This window comes from Falco punctatus, assembly GCF_963210335.1.
Source record: "Falco punctatus genome assembly, chromosome: Z".
Taxonomy (NCBI): Eukaryota; Metazoa; Chordata; class Aves; order Falconiformes; family Falconidae; genus Falco; species Falco punctatus.
The window spans coordinates 27,189,785-27,215,641 of NC_137586.1; the positions used below are offsets into that span (position 1 = coordinate 27,189,785).

General features: G+C 34.5%; 1 protein-coding gene across 6 annotated transcripts in view; it reads right to left on the minus strand.

Annotated features, from left to right (window-relative positions):
- POLK (DNA polymerase kappa) overlaps positions 1–25,857 on the minus strand; it is a 33,684-nt gene that overhangs the window by 7,144 nt on the left and 683 nt on the right. For 2 of the 6 annotated variants that reach the window (XM_080373281.1, XM_080373277.1), the window contains exons 2-10: positions 16,956–17,131; positions 14,377–14,496; positions 8,889–9,041; positions 8,372–8,503; positions 6,573–6,726; positions 4,990–5,205; positions 3,189–3,313; positions 2,845–3,011; positions 642–674 (exon numbers count right to left, since the gene is read on the minus strand). In XM_080373281.1, the coding sequence (XP_080229407.1) occupies positions 642–674; positions 2,845–3,011; positions 3,189–3,313; positions 4,990–5,205; positions 6,573–6,726; positions 8,372–8,503; positions 8,889–9,041; positions 14,377–14,496; positions 16,956–17,093 (1,238 nt within the window). In that variant the 5' untranslated portion in view covers positions 17,094–17,131. Of the gene's footprint in view, positions 1–641; positions 675–2,844; positions 3,012–3,188; positions 3,314–4,989; positions 5,206–6,572; positions 6,727–8,371; positions 8,504–8,888; positions 9,042–14,376; positions 14,497–16,955; positions 17,132–20,565; positions 21,621–21,650; positions 21,762–23,204; positions 23,289–25,857 lie in introns of those variants that run through there. The other 4 variants (XM_080373279.1, XM_080373278.1, XM_080373280.1 and 1 more) reach the window with 4 other exon arrangements.

Consider the following 25,857-nt stretch of genomic DNA (forward strand, 5'->3'; position numbering starts at 1 on the left):
ATTTATTTAGTAGGAATAAGAATCTTTTCTTATCTTCTTTTCTAAGAACAGACAACACATAAGGGTAAGGATAATTATCACAGTGGTCTACAGATTCCCCTTGTAGTATTGCCTTTTTAAAAATGAACTTTTGGAAATTACATACACCACCTTCTTAAGGAACTTCACACTGTTAAAAACTTAAAAAGATAGGAAATGTAACAAATTTTAGTTAACCTTGAAAAATTATTCTCCGTTTTGCAAGTCTACCTTACGCATGTTCTGCTATGCATGGCACTGCAGGCTACTTGACTGATACTGATGTTAAACTGGAACATATAAAAAAAACATATAAAAAAAGTCCTTATATTTCCACCCTGTATTATGTCTTAAAGACCACTTTGATGCATTAAAGGCATTAGGAGAATCAGATGATATGAAAAGAGAGCACACAATCCAATAGAAGTACCTCCACAATATTCTAAAGCCAAGGAAACAGAAAATAATGAAAGCCTCAATCTGATTTAGTGAGCTTGTTGTATGTGTTATCAAAACACATATAAATACACAATGAAATTACATGACTGAGAAAAGTATATACTACTTAGCATTAAGTAAGTTTAGTGATTAGTGTAATTTTTTTCAATATTAAGGAGACATACCTTTCAGTGCTCATACTTTTTCTTTCTCCATCCCTTTTAAAAGAAAAAACCAATTTATTATATTCACTTTACCTAGAACCGTTATCTTTTCAATAAACTGAATCAACCAATCGTGCTTCAATAACTAATAGTAATCGTCTTCTATAAAATCTGGATGTTAACTTTTTTCTACAAATCTTGTACATCAAGCTTAAGCAAGTGCAAAATGAAGAGGGTTTTATTTAAAGAAAACATTAATTTACTGTAGATGAAGTAAAGACATAGATCAGCCACAGACATCAATAAACAGTTGGTAAAAAACCAAACCAAGCAACAACAAAACCCCAAAGAAACTCCCCTCGTATCAACAGTCTTATTTAAAAATAAAACTAACTACAAATCCTATACTGTATCACCTAGCTATAACTGTGCTATTAAAATCCTGAACATACTATGCATATTTGAATATTTTTTGTCTGAGGAATTAGTATGCTTTTTGACTAAATTATTGCCCATGTTAAAGGTGATGTGTTAAGGCATCTTTTGTTTCCTTCTGGTTTTAACTGAGCATCCTTTAACAACTCTTCTGCATATAAGGAGTTCCTCAGAGCAATTTCTTTTTAGGTCCTTCTTCTGTTTATAACTATTAGAAATAACAAATTTGGTATCCTCAGATTTTCCTAAATGAAGGTAGTCAAAGACAATGACCATAAGATCAACAGTTTACTGACTGAGGTGTTGGTATTTAAGGGCTTGCTTTCTCCACACTAAAAATCACAGAAATAAAGTTCATGCTAACAAAAACAAAACCAAGAAATATATTTCTTATAAAACACTGTTAAAAATGTGTTCTCCCTCACAATTATAATCTTGGCTTTTGAAATGCACCTTTTACTTTTTTTTAAATGTACTGGGAGATTTCCTAGACTGTACAACACCTGAACAGGATGAATACAGGGAAAGAGTGCACCAATTATTAAAGGACCATTTGAGGTTGCATTATCTTAACAGAAACAAATATTTGGAAAACTGAATTTTATCTTTTATATTGTGAAGCCACCTTCACAAATTCAATCTTACTGCACATTTTGTTTAAACTCAGCATAACTCTGAAAAGAAAAAACAAAGATTTGTGCTAGCACATTACTGGTCTACAAACTGCTGTCTGTATATATTATTTTGTAGTCAAATGGACAAAAGGGAGGATGTATTACTGTCAGAGAAGTAACAGAAATAATACAGAATAGGTCTTTCAGAAGTACATAAGACACTTTGGAACTCCTAATGAAACCAAATCATTATGAAGTTATTTTTAAACAGAATTTCAGCACATAGGGAAGGATAGAAAGATATTTACGGAAGGAATATTTAAAAGAAAATACTCATTCTTAAATTAAGACTCTTGGTTACACAAACAGCAAAATGTCTTCTTTTTCTTTTTTTTTTTTTTTTTTAAGAACAGATGTTCCATGTTTGTATCCCGGACAAGCTTCAAAATGACACATGCTATGGAAAAGTTGTATTCACCAGTAAGACTGATTTCTCCCCTCCCAAACAGGAGGCTAAAGCACCACTACAGTAGTATGAACCTTAAGGGAACAGACATGAAGAAGGATATAAAAATCTCCAGTTCCATTCCAGCAAATTCACAAATTGATATTACAAATATATACATAAACATGATAGGAAACAGCATGACAGGAAACAGTAGCTTCACTTACTTTAATTAGCAATATGACAATTTACCACCAGAAGATCAGATACCAATGAGATTTTAATTACATGTATAATACTGTAATAATATATAGATAATAATAAAACCCAATGAATGTATACATTTTTAATAGAAGAAACAGGACTGAATACCTCTGCTTAGGACAACTCATTTTCCTTTAGCTATTTTAGTAATCGTGAGGTTATCCCAAATGATACTGACTTGATTTATTGATATATACACACAACTTCTCTGACAGATGTATTGAATTTTACGTCTCAGATATGGCTATACAAACTTTTGCTTTTTAATGTTTGGCTGTTATGAGTATCTTAGCCATAACTGTAAGAGTAACAGTTATCCAAGATCTTTTAAAATATATTAAACAAGCCAAACTTTCATATTTGTTTCTCAATGCGTCAAGTCTTAATATGTACAGTATGTAACATACACAAGGAAAAATTCAGAAAAATGCAAACACAGGATAAAAAAACAAAAAGCAAAACATACTTTTCCAAATGTGTTGAACCCAAACCAAGGGAAATATCCAAGAAATTACGCCAAGATGCTTCTGAAAAAAGAAGAGAAAGTAGTGCCCTCTGCTGATAAAGTTCTGAGCAAGTCACAATTCCAAGGGCTTTTAACATCTTCTCTGTTACTTTTCCTATACCTGGTACCTGAAAAAGAGTAAGTATCACTATGTTGGAAACTTTCCATTTGTAGATCCAATACTAAGAACAATTTAAATCAAACACAACTTGCAGATTACCTAGGAAAGTGTATTTCTTCAGCAGAAATTTGCTTTTAGAACATAAGGAACATGACTGCATAGCAAACGTCATGGTATCTCTTACCTTTCTAATAGGCAAATCTTTTAGGAAGTCTAACACTGCGTGTCTCTTGGGATCAATTCTGTATTGCCCATTAGGTTTATTACGATCACTGCACATTTTTGCTAACATTGTATTCGGTGCTATGCCTTAAAAACAAACAAACAAAACCTGTATTTTCAAAAGATACTAGACAATGTTTAATTTCAACTGCCCAATTTTTAAAAGCACAGGAATAGACTACACATTTGGCAAAGACTAAACATAAGCAGAAGAATGACAATAACTGATGAACAGATTTGTTACAATTCTGCAAAAAAAAATTTGTAACAGACATGTGAGAACATAAATATTTGTCGTAGATGAAATATAACAGATAGAGCGTAGCTACCGTTTTAAGATAGGGTAACACAACATGCACTAATCAGTCATGAGGGGTTAAATACCAAATGTTTAAAAATAACACCAGTTACACCATTGAAGGATTTTACGATGGTGATCATAAGAAAGAAGGAAATGCTTACAACTGCAGTTACAATGAACTCCTAATGAAAAAGAGATATTTCTTCCCTGTATTTCAGCAAAAAAACTAAATTAATTTTTACAAAATTTACCACATTAAAGTGTTTTGTGGGCTAACACTGCTATGCAGTTATTTTTTTAAAAAATATATATATCACTGACACTAGTAGGGATGAGGAGGGACTGCTCTTTTCTATCAGAGTAACTGTTTTTGCAAATGAACTCTGGATTAAGTTAGCAAGAAAAATAGAATTACTCTGCACTACAGGTCTAGTATTCTAAATTTTGATTTGCTCCCTGATGTAAGGTATTATTCAAGATGGTAGAAATAATTGTATTTATTATTGATTATCAGTATTGTTTCAGTTAGCCATCTAATAGTTCTTAATTACTGGGCTTAAAACACCTGATGCACTTATAAAAGCTATGTCTGTTTTCTGAACACTAACAACCTTAGGAAGACAATACTTAAGTAGAAAAAAATTATTATTTTGCTACCATTCACAACATGTAGGAGGGGAGGTCTCATCCTGCTACTTCCTACTAACTGCTTTACTTTCAACACTTCCCTGGCCTTCCACATCTGCTTCATAAAGCTCAGCACTCACTGACCTGGTTCACAGTTTGGATGGCATCCAATTTAAGTGACTAGGGACATACACTTTTTTTAGTGACCTAATCCAGATTATCACCAAAACATTCAATTTACAGGTAGGTTGCCCAAGGTCAAAAGACATAAAAACTGAACAGTAAATACTAAAAAGCTAGTGAACAATTTATTAACCTCAATATGTATTTACTACTCTGAGAACTAACTTTTTAATGAATTTTGATATTGCCTTAAGCAAGGAACAGCATGGAGAACTTTACAAATACTTAACAATAAGATCTGTTTTTCAAACTAACAGAAATTTAGCAACCAGACAGATTTCACTGTGACACTGGCTTATGAAAATAATTACATGAAGCACTAAAACAACAACCATCAGCACTAAGATTAGCTTCTGAGCGCTCCCAGCAGTTCTACCACACTACTTGTATTTCAAGAAGAAAGAAGCCAAAAGGTGGTAGAACTGCTTCTATGATTTAAAAAACAAAACAAAACAAAAGTAAAAAGAAGGAGTGGCTTTGACAGCTATTAGATCTCTTGAAAGTCACAGTCTGCAGATTTGGAAGACAGTTTATTTCTTTGCAGCAGAAGAATGCAGGGGCAATGCTAATTTCTTAATTAATGACCTCTGAGATTACAGTAGAAGACATTGTGGAAATACAAAGCATTATTACTATTCATGTGTCTGAATACCTGCACTAGCAGTCAGTTGAGTTTTCTGCTCAATCCTAAAGCGAATTTCCTTCACAGCTTCCTCTGCATTAGTTCCAAAGACAACTGAATTTTGCACCAACTCATCTTTTTTTTCAGCGTGGTCATTCATGAGAGGTGTGTTTTCTTCAAACAGTACTGGTGAAGCGGAGTATCCATCTTCATTAAATTTTGCAGACATGTTTATATCAGCTTTATCTATGTTAGATAGAAATAGAAATAGATAATCCATCCATATATAAAACATAGTTTACTGATTTCCTTCTGCAGTGGCTGAAAATAGTTCACTAAAAATTTTATTTTTTCTGTTTGCGAAAAAAATAATTATTTAGCTGAACTAACTGCATAGGTTTTTTTGTTAGAAGAAAAGAGAGTCTTAATGCTTTGTTCTTAATATGATTTGAGCTTGGCTGAGATTGGAATAATTGGCTAGGAGACTGGAAATAACAAGGTTTAATGACCTGTTGCTGTAGCAGCAGAAAACCACCAAAATTCTGGCATTATTTTTGTTTCATATTGGAGAGAAGGCCAGATACCCCCTTTTTTTGTGGAAGTGAAAATCTTTTGCAGAAGTTTTTTCAATATTCTCTGAAGAACATTAGGGTTCTGGGATATCTGGTTCTAGAACCACCAGCCTGGTGAGCTTCTTGTTTTCAACTGCTGTCATGGGAGAACAAGAAATGTCAGCAGCCCTTTGACTCTACAAACTTTACTATTATAGATCCACATTCTGAGTGCTTGTTTGTGTTTCACGGGAACAAAGATGTTAGAGAAGTATGAAAAGGCACATGACTATGCTAGACATCAGTGATACTTATTTTGTAAAGGCTATGACAGTTCGCTTCTTTGTATTCCATTAAAGCTTTTCAGTAGTAATGTATCCTTGATTATCCTCTTAATGGCTATTTAGATAATTTTTGAATACTGGTAAGAAATGTTCCGGTTTGTGCAATAATCAACCATTTATATGACTCCTCCTTTTTTATGGTTCCCAATTGGATATACAGTTGTGGATGTGGTTCCAACTCCACCTTCTAGAGCCAAGTGAAATCCAGTCATATTTCAAGCATTACTGTAACCCTGGTAGTGCTCATTACTTTGTCTTGCAAAATCATCATGTAACTAGAGCTTATGCTCACTGTCTTTACAGACTATTTCTCATGTTTCTGATGTACAGGACTTACTACAGTATCATTGGAAATATCTTTGCAAAATACAAAGAACTTCTAGAACAGAAATTTTATTTATTCTACACTTCCTTAAGCCATAAGATTATTACTATGTATTTGCAAAATTATCATGTTGAATTGTAAAGAAAAAATACACACCTAAAACACACCACATGGTTTAATAAACCTAGTATCACTTTTCACACATTTTACTCAAAGAAAAATCCTCCAAGCCCAAATCATTAGCAGCATACCTTTTCTGCACTGGTGTGTAGCAGAGAAAGTTAGCCTGTAAACTAACAAATTGGAGATAAAGAATATACGGGAGGACAAACTACACAAAGACTTAAGTCCCCTCAGTGTCAGATGACCACATAAAGACAGTAATTTGCTTACCTTTTTCTGCAGTGCTTTCTGTATTAAAAAAGAATCTTCTCTTCTCTTCAGGCCAGTTCAGCCTTTCCTCCAAGTGCTCTGCTATGTTCAGGTAGGCCTCATCTAGACCCACAGGCATAAAATTGGGATCATATTCAGCCAGTATTTCTCTAACCTTGATAAACAAACAGTGAAAGTTTAAAGCCTTGTTGCTTTAAAAGCAGATCATGACGCACAATTGTGAGGTGAACAAACATACTCTGAAACTTCAAGATGACCAATCAGTATTAAAGATACTTATAAAATAAATTATCTATTGATATTGGAAAATTATAGTACTGCTCTCACAAGTAGCAAGATAGTAAGTAGAGAATTAAACCAATTTTGAGCCATGTATCTTACCGTAGAGGACATTAATATCAGTGTATAAGGACTTCACAGACACTAGGGTCACAGACACTGCAGTAACCACCTGAATAAAACCAGGGACCTGGGAACTCAACAAAGCACAGAGCTTTCTGTGCGCTGTGTGTCAGATATTACATATGCAAAGTTAAAGAAAAAACACATTTAAATTACATTTAAATTACATTTAAACTACAGCCAATTGCACTGGTTAATGTCACAGGCAAAACCTGTTAGAAAAATCTTTTGTGATAAGTGCATCTGCCCAAAAGGCAATATAGTAAATGAAATTGTCAAAATAAAATCTCTACCTTTTTTCCTCTTTTTTCCCCTCTCTCTTTATTTTTAAACAAGGAGGAAAATTTCACTGTGTCATGTTTTCTCCACCAGTTTGGTCAGATTCTTAGATATCACAACATTTGTTCACATGCAGTTCATCCTTCTGAAACTGATTAAAGACAGGATTCACTGCTCAACTTTTAATGACAAAATGAATTAATTTAAGTATTTTCAATCCAAATTCCAATAGAAAAACGTAACTAAAAATGCAAATCAACTCGAACCTTCAGTACTTTACCCCGTTGAAATACTTATCATGAAATCCAAGATCCTTAACAAGTTCAAAGTCATTCTGAAATACTCGTATTTATATATGCTTTTTCACAACAGAAGTGAGAAAAATCAACATCAAAATTAGTAATTAGATTGCTTTATTTATGTAAAGAGATTGAGCCTTCATAAAAATAAATGAATGAATGAATAAATTTGGGCATAATTCTATTGAAGTCAGGAGACTTGTGCCACACACTAGTTTGATTTAAGACCTACAAAAGATCTTTTTTTTTTTAACTTATTTTTTAAACAGGATTTTGGATAGTGTATTTCCCCTGACTTTCTTGAAAGCAAAACGTGATTTCTTTCTCCCTAATTTTTTGATCTTCGTTTAAAGTCCCTTCTTTTAAAACAAATGAATCTGCATTCAGAGCTCACTAATGCCCTTTGCTTCTCTCTCCAGTAATTGGCATTCAAAATGATGACTATATATTACATGAAATTATTATCTTCAAGTTTCCTATGTACTTGCAGCATCCTAGTAATTAGATTATGTTCCATGGTTTTCGAGTTTTAAGAATAATAAGGCTCAAGGGTTATCACTAGCTCACTACACAGTTTTGAAAATGTCTATCAGCATCACTACTGATTTCATTGAAGTGGCAAGATGGGTGAATGCAATACATTTTCATCTCCTTGCCCAAAAGCACCCATGTTTTGTTTAATTTATGTTCAAATTCATGTTCAACTCACTGAAGAGTCTAATATTTAAACTACCATTTTTCGTATTATCTAGAACTGATGTATTGATAGTCATTGACCAAGTTCACTGACTTTCGGTTAGAAAGCACTTTCAGACTTACCTCTTTACTCACTTTGCTGTATTTTTCGAAGTTTAATGGTACTATAGTTAGATGGGGACATAGCTTTTTAGCGATAAATCCAGGCATGGCTGCACGTACACCAAATCTCCTAGCGTGGTAATTTGAGGTGGACTTAGGAAAGATTAAATAAGTTTAATATTCATTAATCAAGTTTTTTTTGAAGTTCAGTGTTAAATAATCAAGTTCTAATCATGTATCTTCACACAGAAATGACTGACAAGGTTGACAATTTATATGCATACCTCCCCCACCCCCCCTTTCAATCTATTTACATCCTTCAAACTTTCATCGGTACTCTTTCTACAGAAAAATAAATTACATCTTACAGAATCTAGTCTTAGACAGATTTTTCCTCTATTATTTTTGTTATTTTTTTCTACACTTATAAAAATTCTCTACAGAACAGTGTTGTTACATTATGCTAATTTTGTATGATTTTATTAGGCTTCAGATGCATATAATTGATTTCTGTATTAGCTTTGACATTCAGCCTTACCAACATACTCATTGATCCCACTGCTATAGGCTTTTCCTTCAGCTCTGGATTGTCTCTTATTTCCACAGCTGCATAGAAGGCATCCATGTCAATGTGTACAATCGTACTGCTCAGGTTACGGCTCTGTTCTAGTTCCAGCACAAGTTTGTCCACCTGAACAGAATAAACCAGTAACTGAAAAACTATTAACCTGGCAGCAGTGCCACAGTACATATGACCCTAAAAATTCAGATGCACCTGGAAACAATTAAAAAAACCCTCCAAACCAAAACTAAACCCCATCAAACAAGCACCACCAAAAAACTCACCTAAATTTCTGATGAAACTTGCTCTCAGAGACAAGACCCCTTCAGCAAAACGTACATGAAAACCTCAACCAAAAACCCAATGAAAAAAAACCCAACCCAACAAACAACAAAACTCCATCTATGCTGGGAAGGGGGGGGTGGGGGGAAGATACATCACCTCATTCAGACAGAAACTTTGTAAGACCATTGAATATGCAGCTTTAGCTACTGCAATGCATTTTTTCCAGCTTTTTTCTTTAAAAAAGACTTAAGCCCTGCTATTGGAGAATTTCCAACACTCTTAAACAAAACCATCACACTTCAGAAAGTTGCTCTAGACAACTGAGAACCAACAGCTCACAGGGCAGATCCATCTGTCTCGTCCTGTCTGAGATCAGGCCTCAAACAAACAGGCTCATTTACTCCTAAGCAAGCTGTTAATCCCTTCATAAAGTTCCTTAACATTTGTTATAGGAATCCATACCACGTAAGGCTGGATTGCTAGCAAAACTGCAAGGTGACTTTTACAGAAAAGCACACAGAAAGAACATTTCACTCCAAAAGTAGCATCTTCCTCTAGTAGACGGTGAGCAGCACCCCCTGCTTCACCAGCTCCATGGTATCTCCAGGCAGAGGCCAAGCACACAGACCTCTCTATTAAATACTTTAATTGTGCTTAATCTGCTTGCATTCTTTTACCAAAAGACTTGCAGATCATGTGCTTGTTTCTGAAATGTCTTTCAACTATAAACGAACTGTGTCACCAGAAGCATCAGTGCATCATTTGACAGGCAATTTTTAAGGTCTAATTTAAGATGACTATGTTGGCACTATCACACATCATTCTAAAAGTGAGAGGAGAAAAAAAAAGAATTTAAAAAAAGGAAGTGCTGTAAAACTGTGATTATCTAACCACACTAATGACTATACTGACTTCTGTTTACACAAAACAAGAAAAACCCCCAACAAATAGGCATAACAGAGCTCAAGATATGCAAGTAGCGAAAAACGAAATGCTTGCAAGCACAAGGACACACAAACACATTAATGACATCAAGGTTCCATTACAGAATTATCTCTGGATTGATTGCAATGGCTTTTATGGTCCTGAGATGAAGGCAGTTTCTCTCTTTTTTCCCCTCAACAGAGCTGCTTAATAAAAACCACAAGTCTTATCCAAAACCCCATTTTTGGAGCTGAAAACACTTGAACCAAGGCAAGTGACTATGAATATTCTAACTAAATTGCTGTATAATGATTTACAAAGTCTCTTCTCTGTTTTGTTCCAAGTTGATTTGAGGGATAAAAGGGCCCTCAAACTAGGTTATTCCATACAGAAGAGCACAGTATGCTCCGAGGTTGAGAAAACTAGTTTAGATAAAAGCACAAGGGGAAAGCCATTCAAACAACAACCACAAATAAAAGTGGGGAATTTACATTATTTTCATTATGCTACTAATTCAGCAGGGTTTCAAGTCACACTATAATCATAAAAAGCATCCTTACTTTAAATGATACTTTACAGATAATTTTCAGGTTACTCTCAAATTCAAATTGCTTAATTAATTAACACTGTCAATTGCTCCTCCAGTTACATAACTCCTGTATTGCAATTTATCACACTTATAACAAGCTTCTCTTTGCTTTTTCTCCCCAAATGCTTTTCTAACATAAGACTTAATGATCAGCTAACATACGCATCTAAAGAATGAAGTAAAATTACATTAATCAGAAATACAAAAAGATAACTCTTCAGCAAAAGCAACAGATAAAAGTAATATGCCAAAACAAAACACATCCAGATGTACTCAGAGAATCCTGGGCACCTACACGTGTTTCCTTAGTAACACATGGAAAGTTACGGAATAGTTCCTTAGAGGCAAGCCAGGGTGACAAGTTTTGAAAAGCTGCTTTCAATTTTCCTTTGAAGATAAAAAGAGATACTAAGTTTATCTCTAAAAGTTAAAAAAAAAACCACCCTAAAAAGTACAAATTGTAATTAGAAGTTTAATTTTGCTTATCATGACTTTCAAACAATGTAAAGGGTAAAACTTTTTTCTTTCTTATTCCACAATGCAAAATTCAAATTTTCTACCTTAAATTGCTTTGCCAAAGTAAGACAGAGAATATTATTCAAAATCTTTTATATTTGTAAAAGCATCTGACAAGATGAAGAGATAACAAACAGTGATACTATTTTAACACAATATTAACTATTTACAGAATAAAAGCCTGGGATAAAACCCACATCAATAAAAATAGCAAACATTAGTATAGCAGCTTGCAAATCTGGTAGCAGCTGGATAATTTTAAAGTATTATTAACTTACTGATCAATTTCAGGTAATTCCACTCTAGGTTGTTAGTATAGTCTAACTCTGTTACACAAAAGTTTTCAAAAATTAAGTATTACATGATACTGTACAGTATATAAATTCCCTTAAAAGACAACAATGACATTCATTAGGAAAAAGTTAAAACTATCTTGCACATTTAAAAGTATTTTTTAAATATAACAAAACCCCCAAGCAAACAACCAAAGAAATATTTGTACACAGAAATAGCAGTTTTAAGAAAATTTACAAGCACCTTTTAATCTCCCATATCTGCAAAATCCATACTGCTAAATGCGCTTCTGCAAAAAAAGCCCTCTAAGGAAAACTGCAAAAATATGACAAAAACCCTCACTAATTCCTTGGCATACACACACTCTAGCAGTGAGAAAGACAGCATTACATTGCAGATTCTGCATTTTATTTATATTACTGTTTCCACCATGAAACCAGGGTTTTGTCCATGAAATCCAGTAAGTGGGGACCTTTTTGTTTGTTTTTACATTGCAGCACTTACATCAACTGCCAGCTTAGGAAGCCGTATCTGAGCTTCTAACCATCCTACAAACAAAAATTGATCTGCAGATGAGAACTTGCAGCATTCACAGAAGTAGATAAATGGCTATCTTTGTAATTCTGGAGTACCTCCCACTTATAAATTTCAGAACAAATTCTCTCATACTGTATCAGAAGGTAGTACTGAAAAGTTAAAGAACTTGATCACAATGATAAAGGAAGAAAGAAGATAATGAGAGCTGACCATATCCATATCCAAAGACCTAGAGGAACTTATTAAACAACACACTGCACATACTAAGAACACTGAACAGGACAAACAAGACTTCCAAAGCAGATAATGGTCTGGGAAGAGTAGCTGGCAAGTAAGTGACAGGAAAAGGGAGAGACATTTAGAATATCAGACACAGGCAGAAAAAGACTGGCTGGGCCAGGAGATGGGGGACTTCAATGGGGACTCTGAGGGCACAGACAAGGACTGCTTTGGAAAGAAGACTGATGGTGATCTGGGGATGCGGGACAAGAAAAGGAAAATTCAGGATAGAATCAGTTATAAGAAGGAGAGGACAGGGTAAAAGAGTCAAAACTTGTGATGAAGAAATGAGGGCAACAACAACCATGAACCAGAGCTTATCTGCATACAAAGGGTAGAACCAAAATCCAAGATTCTGAGATGTTTTTATAGCAGCAAAGACCTAAAATTAGCTAGCAAAAAAGTGTGCATGTTATCCCCCTCTAATGACAGTTCTCACGCAGTGTCAGCTGACTTAACAGTTACTCCATTGGAAATAGTAACAACTGCTACTTAAGTTTCTTTTTTCTTCTATAGAAAGCAATTTTCACGCAAAGAAAAGATCAAAGAATCAAGTTCAGAAAAAGACAGCATGAGGGTAGTCAAAGCAATTAAAATTATTATTTCATGATATGCACTATATGTTCTTTAATTACATAACCATACACTAATTTTATAGGATCTCTGTAATTCACTCATGTCATTCATAACAAGACTGTTCTCTGTAAAATGAAAAGTTCTGTAGTGAAGAAATAATAGAAATGGAAGTATTTTTTAATAATTAAATTACATAAAAGCTACCCCAGAAAACTAAAAAACCCCAAAACCAGACAAGCAGAGATATAACTAAATCATGTTAACAACTAACTAAAAGCAGTTGAGGCACACAGGTTTATAACAAACTTTTCAGAGGTACTCAGTAATTGCAAGCTTTTCTGGGCACAAATTTGAGACACCGGCATATAATTTACCGAAGTGATTTGCAAATCTGCAATGAACAAAAAGAGGTTGCACACCAAAGCTCAAGATCTATAGCCCTCACAATAGCATTGAAAATTAATGGATGTGTTTATCTTCATGTGCTTCAGCTCCCAATCTACAAAACAAAAATATCACTTTGCTGAAGTATTGCAAGAATAATTTAAAGAATTCACACAAGTGGTGTACAACCTAGAAAAGGCTATGAGGAAGTCTGTAATTCTGCATTCAAAGCTGGATTAGACCTCTGTATAACAAATAAAGCTTGGGGCCACCCACTGAACAATGAGGACAACAGTAAATACTGAATAATTGCCCATTCAGTGAACACTGTCTGCACTGTGCGCTGAATGAAGCAGGAAATCTATTAGGGAAAAAGAGCAATCGGTCATGTAATTAAAAGACTGAAACACAGTACAAAAGAAAAAGAAAAGTAATTAAGCTCCCACAAGCAACTTTAATTCTGTTGCATCTAATGTTTACTGTGCAGCCTCGGTGCTGTTCTTTTAGCAACCTTTCATACACAATAATACTTTGGATACTATTATTTAGCATTTGAGAAGATAAATTGCCTTTTCATCTTTCTTGTTCAGGACACTTGTACTTCTTGTGACTGCTTGCCATGATGATTTTTTTCATTAAATATCATAAATAAGGAATAATTTATATCCAGAAGAGTTGACAACTGTGATCCCTCTCATCCCACTGCAGGCCATTGAACACAAATATACATATATCAGAAAAACATTAACTCAAGACTGATATGAAACTTGTAAATAAGGTATTTAACAAAATTTTTACATAGACCATAATGATATCCCTTTAAACTGATCAAACTTAAAAGAACAGGAATTATTTTGCTTCATTTTGCTCACTTGGAGAGCATTTCGGACTCATTTTACATTCTATTCTTCTATGAAGTTTTTATTAAGAACACATCATCAAAACATGGTGCACTTTTACTGGCGTGACTCACATCAAAATTATAGTTAACACTGTGCCTATCACCAGAATTTAATGCAATAAACCACAACACACCAATACCATTCAACATTTACTCCAGAAGTCTTCAAAGATTAGTACCTGCCACTGTGCTTTCAAGAGCTGTTGTGCTGTAATTTTCTCTTTTAGCTGCATCATTTTTTCAATTCGTTGGTTAACTTGTTGATCTTTTTTAAGTTCATTTTCATAAAATCTGGAACCCTGGAAGAAAATTGCAAAACCATTAAAGTTTCTATTTGTCTTCTCCTATAAACTCTGACATTTGTTCTTTAAATACATAAAACTTTAAAACACAGTAACAGCTTCTAAGGCATACTTTGGATTTTCATAGAAGTAACACACAAAAAAGACCAGTGGTGCTTTACATCTCTCTCCTCAAGTGACACAAATATATTTCTCCTTCTCGGATCCCCTATACTCAGATGAGTATAAGGGACTATTTGAGAACTTACTATGTTTAGTCATTCTAACACTTGACAAGCAAAATTCCAAAACAGTAGATAAAAGTTGAACTGTTCTTTGCAATATCTCCAAGATATAAAGTACAAAACTCAAAAAAAACCCCCACGGATTTAAGCATTTTACCAGACTCCCACATAGCTGAATCTACATGGAAATAAACAATGACATTGTAAAAGTCAGATCCACTTACAATGTTGAGTATTTCATTGGCCATTTAATCTTGAAAAACATAGCAGAATTAGAAGCTATGTGTAAGAGGATAATGAAATGCAAAAGGGTGTGGAAAAGACCTCTTGTTCTAAAGTATGTAATTGCTCCTTCAAGAAAAGGAGTGAATAAAAGGAGATGTAATGAAAACATGTAATGAAAAAAAGACAACTGTGAGAGAACATATAATGTGACTTCCCTTCCTGACTCATAAGAAAGAAAAAATGGCAAATACAATGAAAATGAAAAGAGGGAAATTCAAAACCAGGTACTAAAATATTTTTCTTGCAACATTTGCTTAGCTTACAAGAGAAATAACATTTGCAGGAAGCAGTAATGCATTTTATTGAACCACCTGATAAAATTTGCAAAAGTGGAAAAGATTTTAGGTCAAAACCTCTGCCTATCGAACTGACACTGATCTCAAGAATTCAGTCATAGTAAAATAAAAATCAGGCATTTGTATAAAAAGCTAAAATACCCACTTTTATAATAACAATCAATAGGATGAATGGCAAGACTTTAATATGTCATGTCTCATTGCTTAAAAGAAATCTCTAATCTGAAGAAATTAGGGTGTGTTTTCTTTTAATATTAGGCATGCATTTAATCTTTCTCCTCTCTGCAATCAAACAGGACTTGTTGAGACTCACTGAAAAAAGTACCAAACTGTTAGTGTGGGAAACAACTCAATACTCAACATTGTTATTAAGCTGTGAGATTTTTTACTTCTCTTGCAGTACTTCAGAGTTGAAACACTATACAATCTTATTGTAATACAATTGTGGGTAGTGTTTGTAAGTATATTTTGAAGACTAAAGAAAAAGCTAAGAAAAAGAATCAATGCTTCTCTTCAGATTTCTTGAGCTATAGCTGGTATTTATGTTCTCTTTGCTTTTTTTGACAGAAGTATGTTCTAATACACAGATGACAGTATATCAATTTTGAAGTCTGTTTTACAGTTCGTTCTATTCCATACCAGGGAGTGAATTAGTAACTGATCTGAAAAATAATTTATCCAAGTATCATTATTAGAGATATGTCTGACAAAGCACTAAGTTTTCAAGAGTGAACAGAATAAGCAGATGAAACACCTAGTTAGTAAAGGGCCTGGTAACATATAAAGTATCATCAAAGTAAAATGCAAGCAGAAAACATTTGCAAAATAAGCTGTATGCAGTTTTCTACTCTCCCACCGCCTCTCAGGCAGTTTACTACAGAGCAACAGTAGTCAACACAGAACTCATGAGCAAGATACCAAGCACATAACCTAGGGCCATAGCAACACCAAATGAAATACACATTTACGCAAGAAAAAGTAAGAAAACTTAGAGCTGCTCAAATGAAGTGTTATCCCCATATTCTATGTGAATTCTATCCCCAAGTTCCATATGAAGACTCTCCAATAACAAGAGAACTAATATTTCAATGCTTTGTAGGTTTGTCTGGTCCTCTATGGATCTTTGGTACAAAGCTGCACACTACAGGCCACCTCTCTTCAATACTGAGAAGACAGTCCAGAAGACAGGCAGTAAGCACAAAGAAATTCCACTGAAAGTACTAGAAAAACCTGAATACATCAAAATCATCAGTTACAGGAAGGTGAGCAACTGGGGTAGATCTGCTTGGCTGATTAATGATGGGGCAGGCAAAAGGAATGAAAAAGGGGAAAACAACAGGGCAAAACAATAGGCCTAAGGAAGCTGAAACCTTCACAATTACTTCTGGACAGTGCCGTGTCATATTTACGTACTGCTTCGGGCAAAAAGGGAGCACCTCAGGATTCCTCCATGTCCCTGTGGATGAATCCAACAGTACCCTAAGGTACCCTAAACTACAGTCCTCCCCTTCCTCACCACACATGCATTTCTTTTTAGAAGAAAGATGCCCTACACTTACATACATGAGGGACAAAATTTGGGAAAGGAAAAAGAGGGCCTTATGATACTGGACAACAGATAAAGCACCAGAAAAAGAGTAATCAAACCAACCTTGGTAGTTTCCATGATGATTTTATTAATTTTGTCTTTATCCAAACCTTGCATTCCAGCTTTGTTATCATTGAGGCCCATTCTAAGTAGAACTCCATCACTGCAAGAGCTGTTACCAACTTTCTTCATGTCATCCATAGTACTTCAAAACAAGTACCCCTGTTAAAACTTAATATCTGGAAAAAAAAAAGAATTAAAATCATGTATTTGTTTCTAAATGCCAGCTGAACAATACAAACCAACATTTATGGAATTAATTTGCTGTGTTTATTGAGTAAGTATTTCATACTACTCAGAAAACAATACACATATGACAAATATGAAGACTTGTATTCCTGTGAAGTGGCTGATGTGCCACACTCACCACACAAAGCCATCTATAACTCTACCAGTGTTTGGAGACAGCAAGACTTTACTATTCAATTAACTTAAAAACATATACTTTTGAAAGCTCCCTTACAGAAATAATTGAGCACCACCAACTACAGGTAAAGGCTAGTACTGTACACATGCACATGAGATTTAGGCCTGTACATTACCCTGTGTCATGAAACAATACTGCCTTAAAAACAAAATACTGCTCACTAGATCATTAAATTAAAAAAATATATATTTTTTTACATTGCAGAATACCATTCATTCACTCCTTGTTCCTGCTGGAGACAAGCCATAGAATCATTCTCAGTAATTTCTAGCTCAGATTCATAACTTTTGTTTGTGTTAAAGCTCATCGTTTAGAAACAGATGGCTTCTATTAAAACTTTTGAACAAAACCCTACTGTTTAATTCAGGGTAAAATTCAAGCATTCTTTTTTTCCATTAATTAGTGGAGCCATGGTATGCAACTACTGGAACTTATACCAAGCCTTTACTATTCAATTACTTCCCTTAAGTGATTTCTTACACATGCAGGTACTTCTCACATGTGAACTTCTAATATCTTCCCTTGTGGCTTACGGAATTAAATACTTGAATCCTTCAACAGGCTTTAATGATGTGGTAAATTGTCTAGTTATGAAATTGATCTTAAAAAACTAAAGAAATCAAATTTTACCCTCTGTGGCCTTATTTTTGCAAGATTAAAACAAGCAGAATCCAAGCGTGATACTGGCATAAATTACTTAACATGTATTTGTTACTGGAAAAGCATACCGAAATGATTTCTTCCTACCCCAAGTTGCTGACTCATAAACCACTTCAGCTTTACTTACATGAGGGAAGCAGATTTACTCCTAAACTCCCCCTTCAAGCTTCTCCCTGTAATGGCAGGCCTTCCTGATTGGAGAAGCCACACCCTTTCAGGCACGTACAACTGCTCTATTAAACAACCACAAATTACACAAATTAGGTTTGTTACGTTTTTCCTTTAAATGCGGCTTTCCCACTCTGGGACTTCAGTTGGCCTCATTAGTAACCAAACTGAAGAAGGTCATTATGTATCTTTGCATTTTGAGATTTATTTTTTGCTATCAAAGAACCACACGGGTGACTTTTTAAAATTAATGGTGTCAGTGTTCATATCTTCCTGACAACCTTCTCCTGAAACATGCTAGCCAACTGAGTTCAAGATATTAAAAAAAATTCATCTTTTAAAAAAAGTTCTGACAAAAATATCCCAATTTTAATTACATTCTATTATTCACGTACTATTCATATTCAGATTATTATTCATTATGTCTTCTGAAGATAAAAGATCAGCTTAGTAATGTTGCATTTATTTCCAGCTTGTTGTATTTCAAAGAACAGAAGGTGATGTAGAGATCAGAACTCTTCTCAACGCTTTAGTAGCACCTGAGCTACTATAAATTCAACTAGGAATGTGAGTGGCTTCATAGCTCTTACATGTATCTATCAAATAAAAGACCACAATTACATTTTCATAAATTTTTAACTTACAGTAGGACAATCTCTTACAGTTCATACACATTTACCAGAACAGGTTTGCTAGACTTCCATCAAAGGAAAAAACACTGCATCCCACACGACGTTCCAAGTTTCATCTCAAGCTCATAAGCACCCCCATATCAATTAGCTCCACAATAATTCCATTGTTACTGGCAATCTCTGGCAAGCAAAAGGCACAATTTCAAATAAATACGTTCCCCAAAGTAAATGCCCCTCCACTATCACGCCTGGTTGTTTTATCACTGTTTCCTTTCAGGAAGTTGCAATGAACAAAAGATTGCTTCCACTTCCTATTCCAGTCTTTGCAACATTTTTTAGCTGTTCCTTATTCCTGAAAGTGTATACATATAGAAAGTAAAGCATATAAAAATCTTTCCGTCTTGTCATTCAGATCACTCTTAAAGGCTCAGCTTATAGTGGAGGCTTTAAACACTAATTCATGTCAGTCAGAAGCCTTCTCTATCACAACTGTTATATATCCAGGAAGAAAAAAATTACCATGATACCAGTGATGGAAAAACTAGTTGTATTTAAAATGTTTCATAAATTGTGGTGTCCTGATGTGTTTTATTTTTTCAGCTTATTGTATGGAACAAAATGTATTGCTAGTAGCAGATGATAAATGTATAAATATCAAATAATATCTTAGTTGGAATTAAGAAGAAATATTTGAGGACATGACATTAAAGATTCACCAAAGCATAAAGGTGTACAGAAGGGAATAACATGAATAACAACTGATACAGTTTTCAACCACTTAACATGAACAGAACATGAAGATTATCTTGGCTTCAGATTAGCAGTCCTGAAACAATTATGTAAAATATTTAGCATATTGAAACAAATCACAAAAGCTACAATAAGACAATAATTAGAGCCCTGTCAGACAAAACCAGAAGAAGATCTGCCATGGACAAAATGAAAATGGAAATACTCAAAGGAAACACAGAAGCACAGTTTGAAACACTATGCAAAATGTGAACAAAATGATAATGAAAGGAGTAACTGTTTTAGTGAAAAAGTGACCTAGATAAAACATTTAGCTTGTGGTGTCATAATGTTACAAAACTTTTGCTAAAACAACTTGGAAAAAGTGGGTAAATGTTTAGAGTCTAATGAAACAGTAACTTAGAACAGTACAGGCAAAGAGGCACATATTTTTGGCATGCTGTCACCTCAAGAAGCTGCTGCAAGACTGAAGCGTTTTTCTCTAACAACACATTAAACAAGACTGGAGCTGTTTCCTCTAACAGAACACATTAAATCTCTCTCAGCATCATACCAAGTAAGCAGGGTGTGAAACCAGAAAAGTCCGTGAAGGCAGTCTACAATTACATACTATCCTATTATTCCCATGATTTGGGAATGGGGGAAGGGAGCAGGAGAGCCATCTCTAAGTGGAGAAAGTAACTTACCAATTGCAACCGGAAGGATTTCTAAAGGTAAAGAAAAGTTCAGCAGTGGATGCCAACAGTTAATGCAAAACAAAGAAGCGGAGAAAAACCACAGAACAGCATTACCGTGTAGTAAGCTTTGTTAGTAACCAGGGATGCTTATAAGTTGAAAAAGACCACTAAAAAAAACCCAGTCAGGCTCTTCTAGGAGAAGGCACAGAAACTCAACTAAACCAGTCAGTATACAAAAGTATCAAAAGACTGAAATAGCAATAAAATCTGAGTAACAATTTGATTTTGAGTGCCTCTACCTTTATTCAGATTCAGAAAATTCTTGGACAGTTGATTGAACTAGTCTGAAAGAAATGGCTTGGGTTTGATCCTGTGCCACTCCTCCAGCCTATCTTCAGTAAAAATACTCCAATTCAGCAACAGAAACCCTGTATGTTGTGTGCAAACATTAAATGCCTTTAAATTACTATTTTCAAGTAATGAAATACTTAAGAAAGATAAATATTTCTAAGAAGTGGACACTTTTTATGCAGGTTATTAACACTTGAAAAGTATGTGATGTTTGCCTTTTATCAATAGCATCAACAAATTGTTGCAAAGAAATACTAGGACTGGAAAGTGACACCAGCATGGAAAAACTTGAAAAAATATTTACATACTGAATTATGGTTTGATGCACGTAAATTCTGTACCAGTCCTCATAAGGAAAATGATATTCTGACATTGTTGCTATCACAGATGCTCATGCCAATAGTGAGATGCAAATAAGTCACTAAGATACACAACTGCCTACTTCCCCCAGAGTTCAAAAGCTAAACATGGGAATCAAGACAGGTACTACAGATGTAAAGGACCACCATTTACATCACAATTGCCCTGAGTAAGTCTCCACAGCATGCAAAAAAACACCGATGTTGAAAATATCAATTATTAATTTAATTACTATAAGTATTTAATAAATTATTAAACATTAATATAAATTATTAAAGACTCCTTTCTATACGATTTCTTAACTATTATTTTTAGGATGGCTAAAACAAGGTTCTAAATTAAATAGTTTCTTGAATTTCTGACACCTCATTTACTGTAGTATGAGCCCAAAATAAACCTCCTGTTTTCCCTTGATTAAAATGTTTTAGGGATGCCTTTATTTAAATTCTTCTATTCTTACTTTAGCAAGAACAAAACAGAATTACAGCAGCTACCTTCACATACTAATACAAAGAACGGATGACGGAATAAGCTTCAGGAATCCAGCTGCATAGGCTGCATCAGAAGAAAATCATTATTACCTTTAATTTCAATAACAAAAAAAAAAAAAGTTGATAGGAGTTCTGTAAAAGCACTGAAAGCACATGAAACAATTAACAAAGTTAGGAGTTACCTCATCCAGTTTTGACCACAAAGGATCACTTCTTAGGCTTTTGGCTAACATCAAGTGTGGTATAGTATGGATCACTCTATGTTCAAAAGACAAATGCCTCTGAAGTTAGTACTATAGAAAAACATCAAAGAGAAGGAAAATACAAAAAAAATTCCTTTCAAATATCAATATATATATGCATGAGATCCATGATTTTTTATTTTCCTTATGAAAACTTTACAAATGACCCACTATCAAATACTACTGAAGTCTGGAGCACTCAGGTCAAGAGTAGGATGGAAAAATTTATTCCATAAAACAATTATCAAAATAATCACATACATGTAGAAGATGGTTGTTAATAATACTAAATTTCTAGAACACTTGATAAGCAATCATAAGATCCTCAAAAGCCAAATATGAAATATCCAGCTTTAACACACCTTCAATAAAAGGGTAGTTCAGTAGTTTAAGACTCTAAAAGAGGCAATTTCAGTCACTTCAAAAAAGACACTTGTCATGAAACTTTGCTGGGCCACCACCTCACCATAATACACATTTAAGCCAACCAAAAACCCCATAAGCCAAGACAAGCAATGTGAATGAAAATAAGCAAGCTGGATGTGTGTTTCCCTAGTGAGAATGCTACAAAACAAAGTCATTAATAACCATTCTTCACATCACTTTCTTTTGTATTGAATTGGAATTAAGCTTAGTGTTGTAAGCAGCTTCCTCTATCAAAACCAGTAAACTAATGAGCAGTTACTGTTCTAGATCTTAGACAGGACAACTCATATTCACCTATTTGTAAAAATGTTCAGTTTATATAAATGTAAAATATAAAATATACCCCAAAGATTACACGTATATACATACTGTTATTATGTTATATACATACTGTATCAAAGGATAAAACATCAAGTCCTTAAAAAAAAAAAAAAACAACAAGAAAACACCAAAACAAACCAACAAACAAAAAACCCTCTAATGTAAAAAGTTTTGACAAGAGATGAGGAAGGCTGTTAAACTTCACTGTAAGTGAATGGGAACGCTCTTGGGCAGAAACCAAAATCACTTGTACCAAAGATGGTAATTCACAAGTAAGCATGAAATACTTTCTCAATCTACTTCATTACCTTTTGCAAAGCATTGAAGAATACTTGAAGAACAAAGAATTGAAGAGTGAAGGCAGAACAAACAAGCCAAGCAGACTGATCTAATAGCAACTCTCAATCTCAACCTTTCAAATGCCTCCCTTGCACTGAAAATTATTACAACTGGAAACCACATCACAGGCTACCTTGAAACAAAGCCTCTAGGTACTATTGAAACAATACTACAAGTAATAAAAAAGACTATAGAAGACCTTCCCAATAAGATCAAAACTCATCTAAATCCACATTTTTAATAGACACCACTTTGGGTTTACTTCAATTGCTAATTAAGACTGAACTGGGGGCTACCAGCAATACTTCTTATTCCCCTCACTGCACAGAAGTCTCTTCATCTAGGCTGTGTATGTATGCAACTGTTGGAGTCACCATCAATTAAAGAACTAAAACCCATCTAACCCACCTTAATATAGAAATTCATGTATCAATATTCAGGCCATTTGAATAATGGGTTTCTCACAAATGCATTGCTTAATTTCTTCAATTTCTAAGACAAAAACAAACATACATTCAACAAACCAGGAAAATTCAACCTTGCTAGAATGTTTTTAACATTTCTGATATTTAAAAGGTTACACTACAAACAAACTCTGGTACTGCATTTGATTTATCCATTACTTGGATAAGGATTTTATTCCAAAACTGTAACATTACATTACATACTTTATGATAAGAAGCACACCTGTCTTTTCGGCGTATTCATTTGGCAAAGAAACATTCCGGCTGACAGGATCAAATTTAAACTCCTTAACTGTCACTTCCTTGTAAAAATGTGTTCCTTCAATGATTAAAGTATCAGCTGCTCTAAAGTCTCTCCTCAGCAGGATAAACTACCAACAAAGACATATGCAAGCAAGCACATCAGACTGTTCTGAACTATCTGCTCAACTCTTTTCAGACACAGGGGTGTTGATTATTTACTACAGCCCTGGTTTCCGAATACCTTGGAGGACTCCTGACAGTCTTAATCCTCTAGTGATCTACAAGAAAAGAACTGGTGGGAGGAACTGCACACCAGTGTTATAGCCATTTAATATACACACTGTTAACCACCTAGCTTCCCTGCTATTGCTCAAAACTGCCACTGTTTCAATATCCTCCCCTCTCCCTGCCCCTGCCCTAGCCCCCCCTACCCCGAAAACAATTATCTTTTAAGAAAGACGTAAATATTTCCACAAATGTAACAAGCCAAAGTACATGATAAATTAACACTGAACAGAAAATCAGGCCAGGATTCATGGAAGTGAAAGTATCAACTGCCCAAAATGACACAGCTGAATGGGATTATTTTTCAAGTGGCAGCTGACTCAGCATTTTACAAAAACATAGAACCCATACAAGTACCTAGAATTAGCCTTCAAAAAATAAAGCCCCAGAACTATGCCTCTTCTGAACTCACTGGCTTTATATATTTTTATAACAAACTACAGACAATTCAATTCTTTTAAAAAGTAAATAGTTCACACTACAAAATAAACAGATAATAGAAACTGCTTCTGACGATGCCTAAAATTAAATATCAAAATGTGTGGCGTACGCCATTCAAACTGTTTGAATAATTCTTCACTTATGTGAAGAGTGACACAAGTGAAACAAGTGGAACAGTCTCCCCCTATATTAATTTTCTGCAGGCATGACACATACAATTCTGTTCTAAATCCTGTCAATGCAGCTACTCACTGAGAGTAACAGACGGAAAGTTACATATTAAAAAGAAGGTCAGAACATGAGAAAAAAGAGTTAATTTACATAAGGCATTCACAATCCCAACACAACTTTTGGAAGAACATAAACTGGTGACATTAGGATGTGGCAGATGTCAAAAAAATCTGTTAACAGAGACAAGGCATTATATGAAAAGTTGAAAAGGCAAACCTTTTAGCATCCAGTATTTATCCATCTAAAGTTTGGTTATAAAATATTAACTAGAATTAATGATCAAACAAATATACTCTCTAACATGGAAGAATATATTTGTTAAGCAACCTGAAAGAATATCTACCCATGGCATTTTTGTTTTTTAATACCTTCTTGAGTCAAACTACATTCTGGAAAGAAAAATAAGAAGGGGCGAGCGGGGCGGGGGGGGGGGTGGTGGGAACAAAAGAGCTACTTCTGGAACTAAGTGAACAATCCTAGACCAAAAGCATGACAGTGCATGGCTATGCATCACTGCCAAAAGGATTTGCTCAGACATGTCCCTTCACCTCCTGCTCTCGATCAGGACAGAGAAAGAAGTTAATTCAGAGTTTAGTGGGGAAAATATGACTGGCTTTACAAGTGATACTACTTCATCAATGTACTGTGGACAAGAACTATAAATTATTCTCATACATATCAATACACACACAGCTCGACCACTGTGCTTGCTTAACAGATGCAGTATGTTGCAATAGACACTAAGAAAATGTATCTTAGTTTCTTTCCAAACAGCTGCTCAATCAAATAGTTTCTCAAGAACATTTTATATATTAGAAAATTGTCTGAAATAGCACCCACTGTAGACTCATTTTTCCCCCCCTGTGCATTCATTCCAGTGATTACACAAATACTAAAACACCCGTGACTGTTCCTTATTTCTAAGTGTTTAGGACAAGGATGCTGCTTCACCAATCATTCTCAGTGCTGCATTAATTGTAAATACCTTTATACCAAAGACTTCGAGCTGGTACTAGTATTATTGAACTTTTAGCTGCTACATATGTAGAAAATGCATATAGCTGTATCAATGCTAAGAGCTCTTTCAAAAAAATATTAAATGCTCAGTGGAAACTCTCAAGCAGATAACATGGAAAAATTACACAACAATTTGTCACAAGGAAGAAGTCAGAGAAAATGCATTTGTACAGCATTCCTCTTGTGATACAACCAGAAGTGTGTGTTCCAAAATTAAGTTTCCTCAGCCAACAATACTTAACACACATCTTTCAAGAAATCATTATAAAGGAGATGAGCCAGCACAAATCTTCAGTCCTTCCCAACCCACTACATCTGCTCATAGTGTGAAGTGACACATTCAATTGCTTGCTTTTTTTTTTCTCCTTTCCGCAAATATT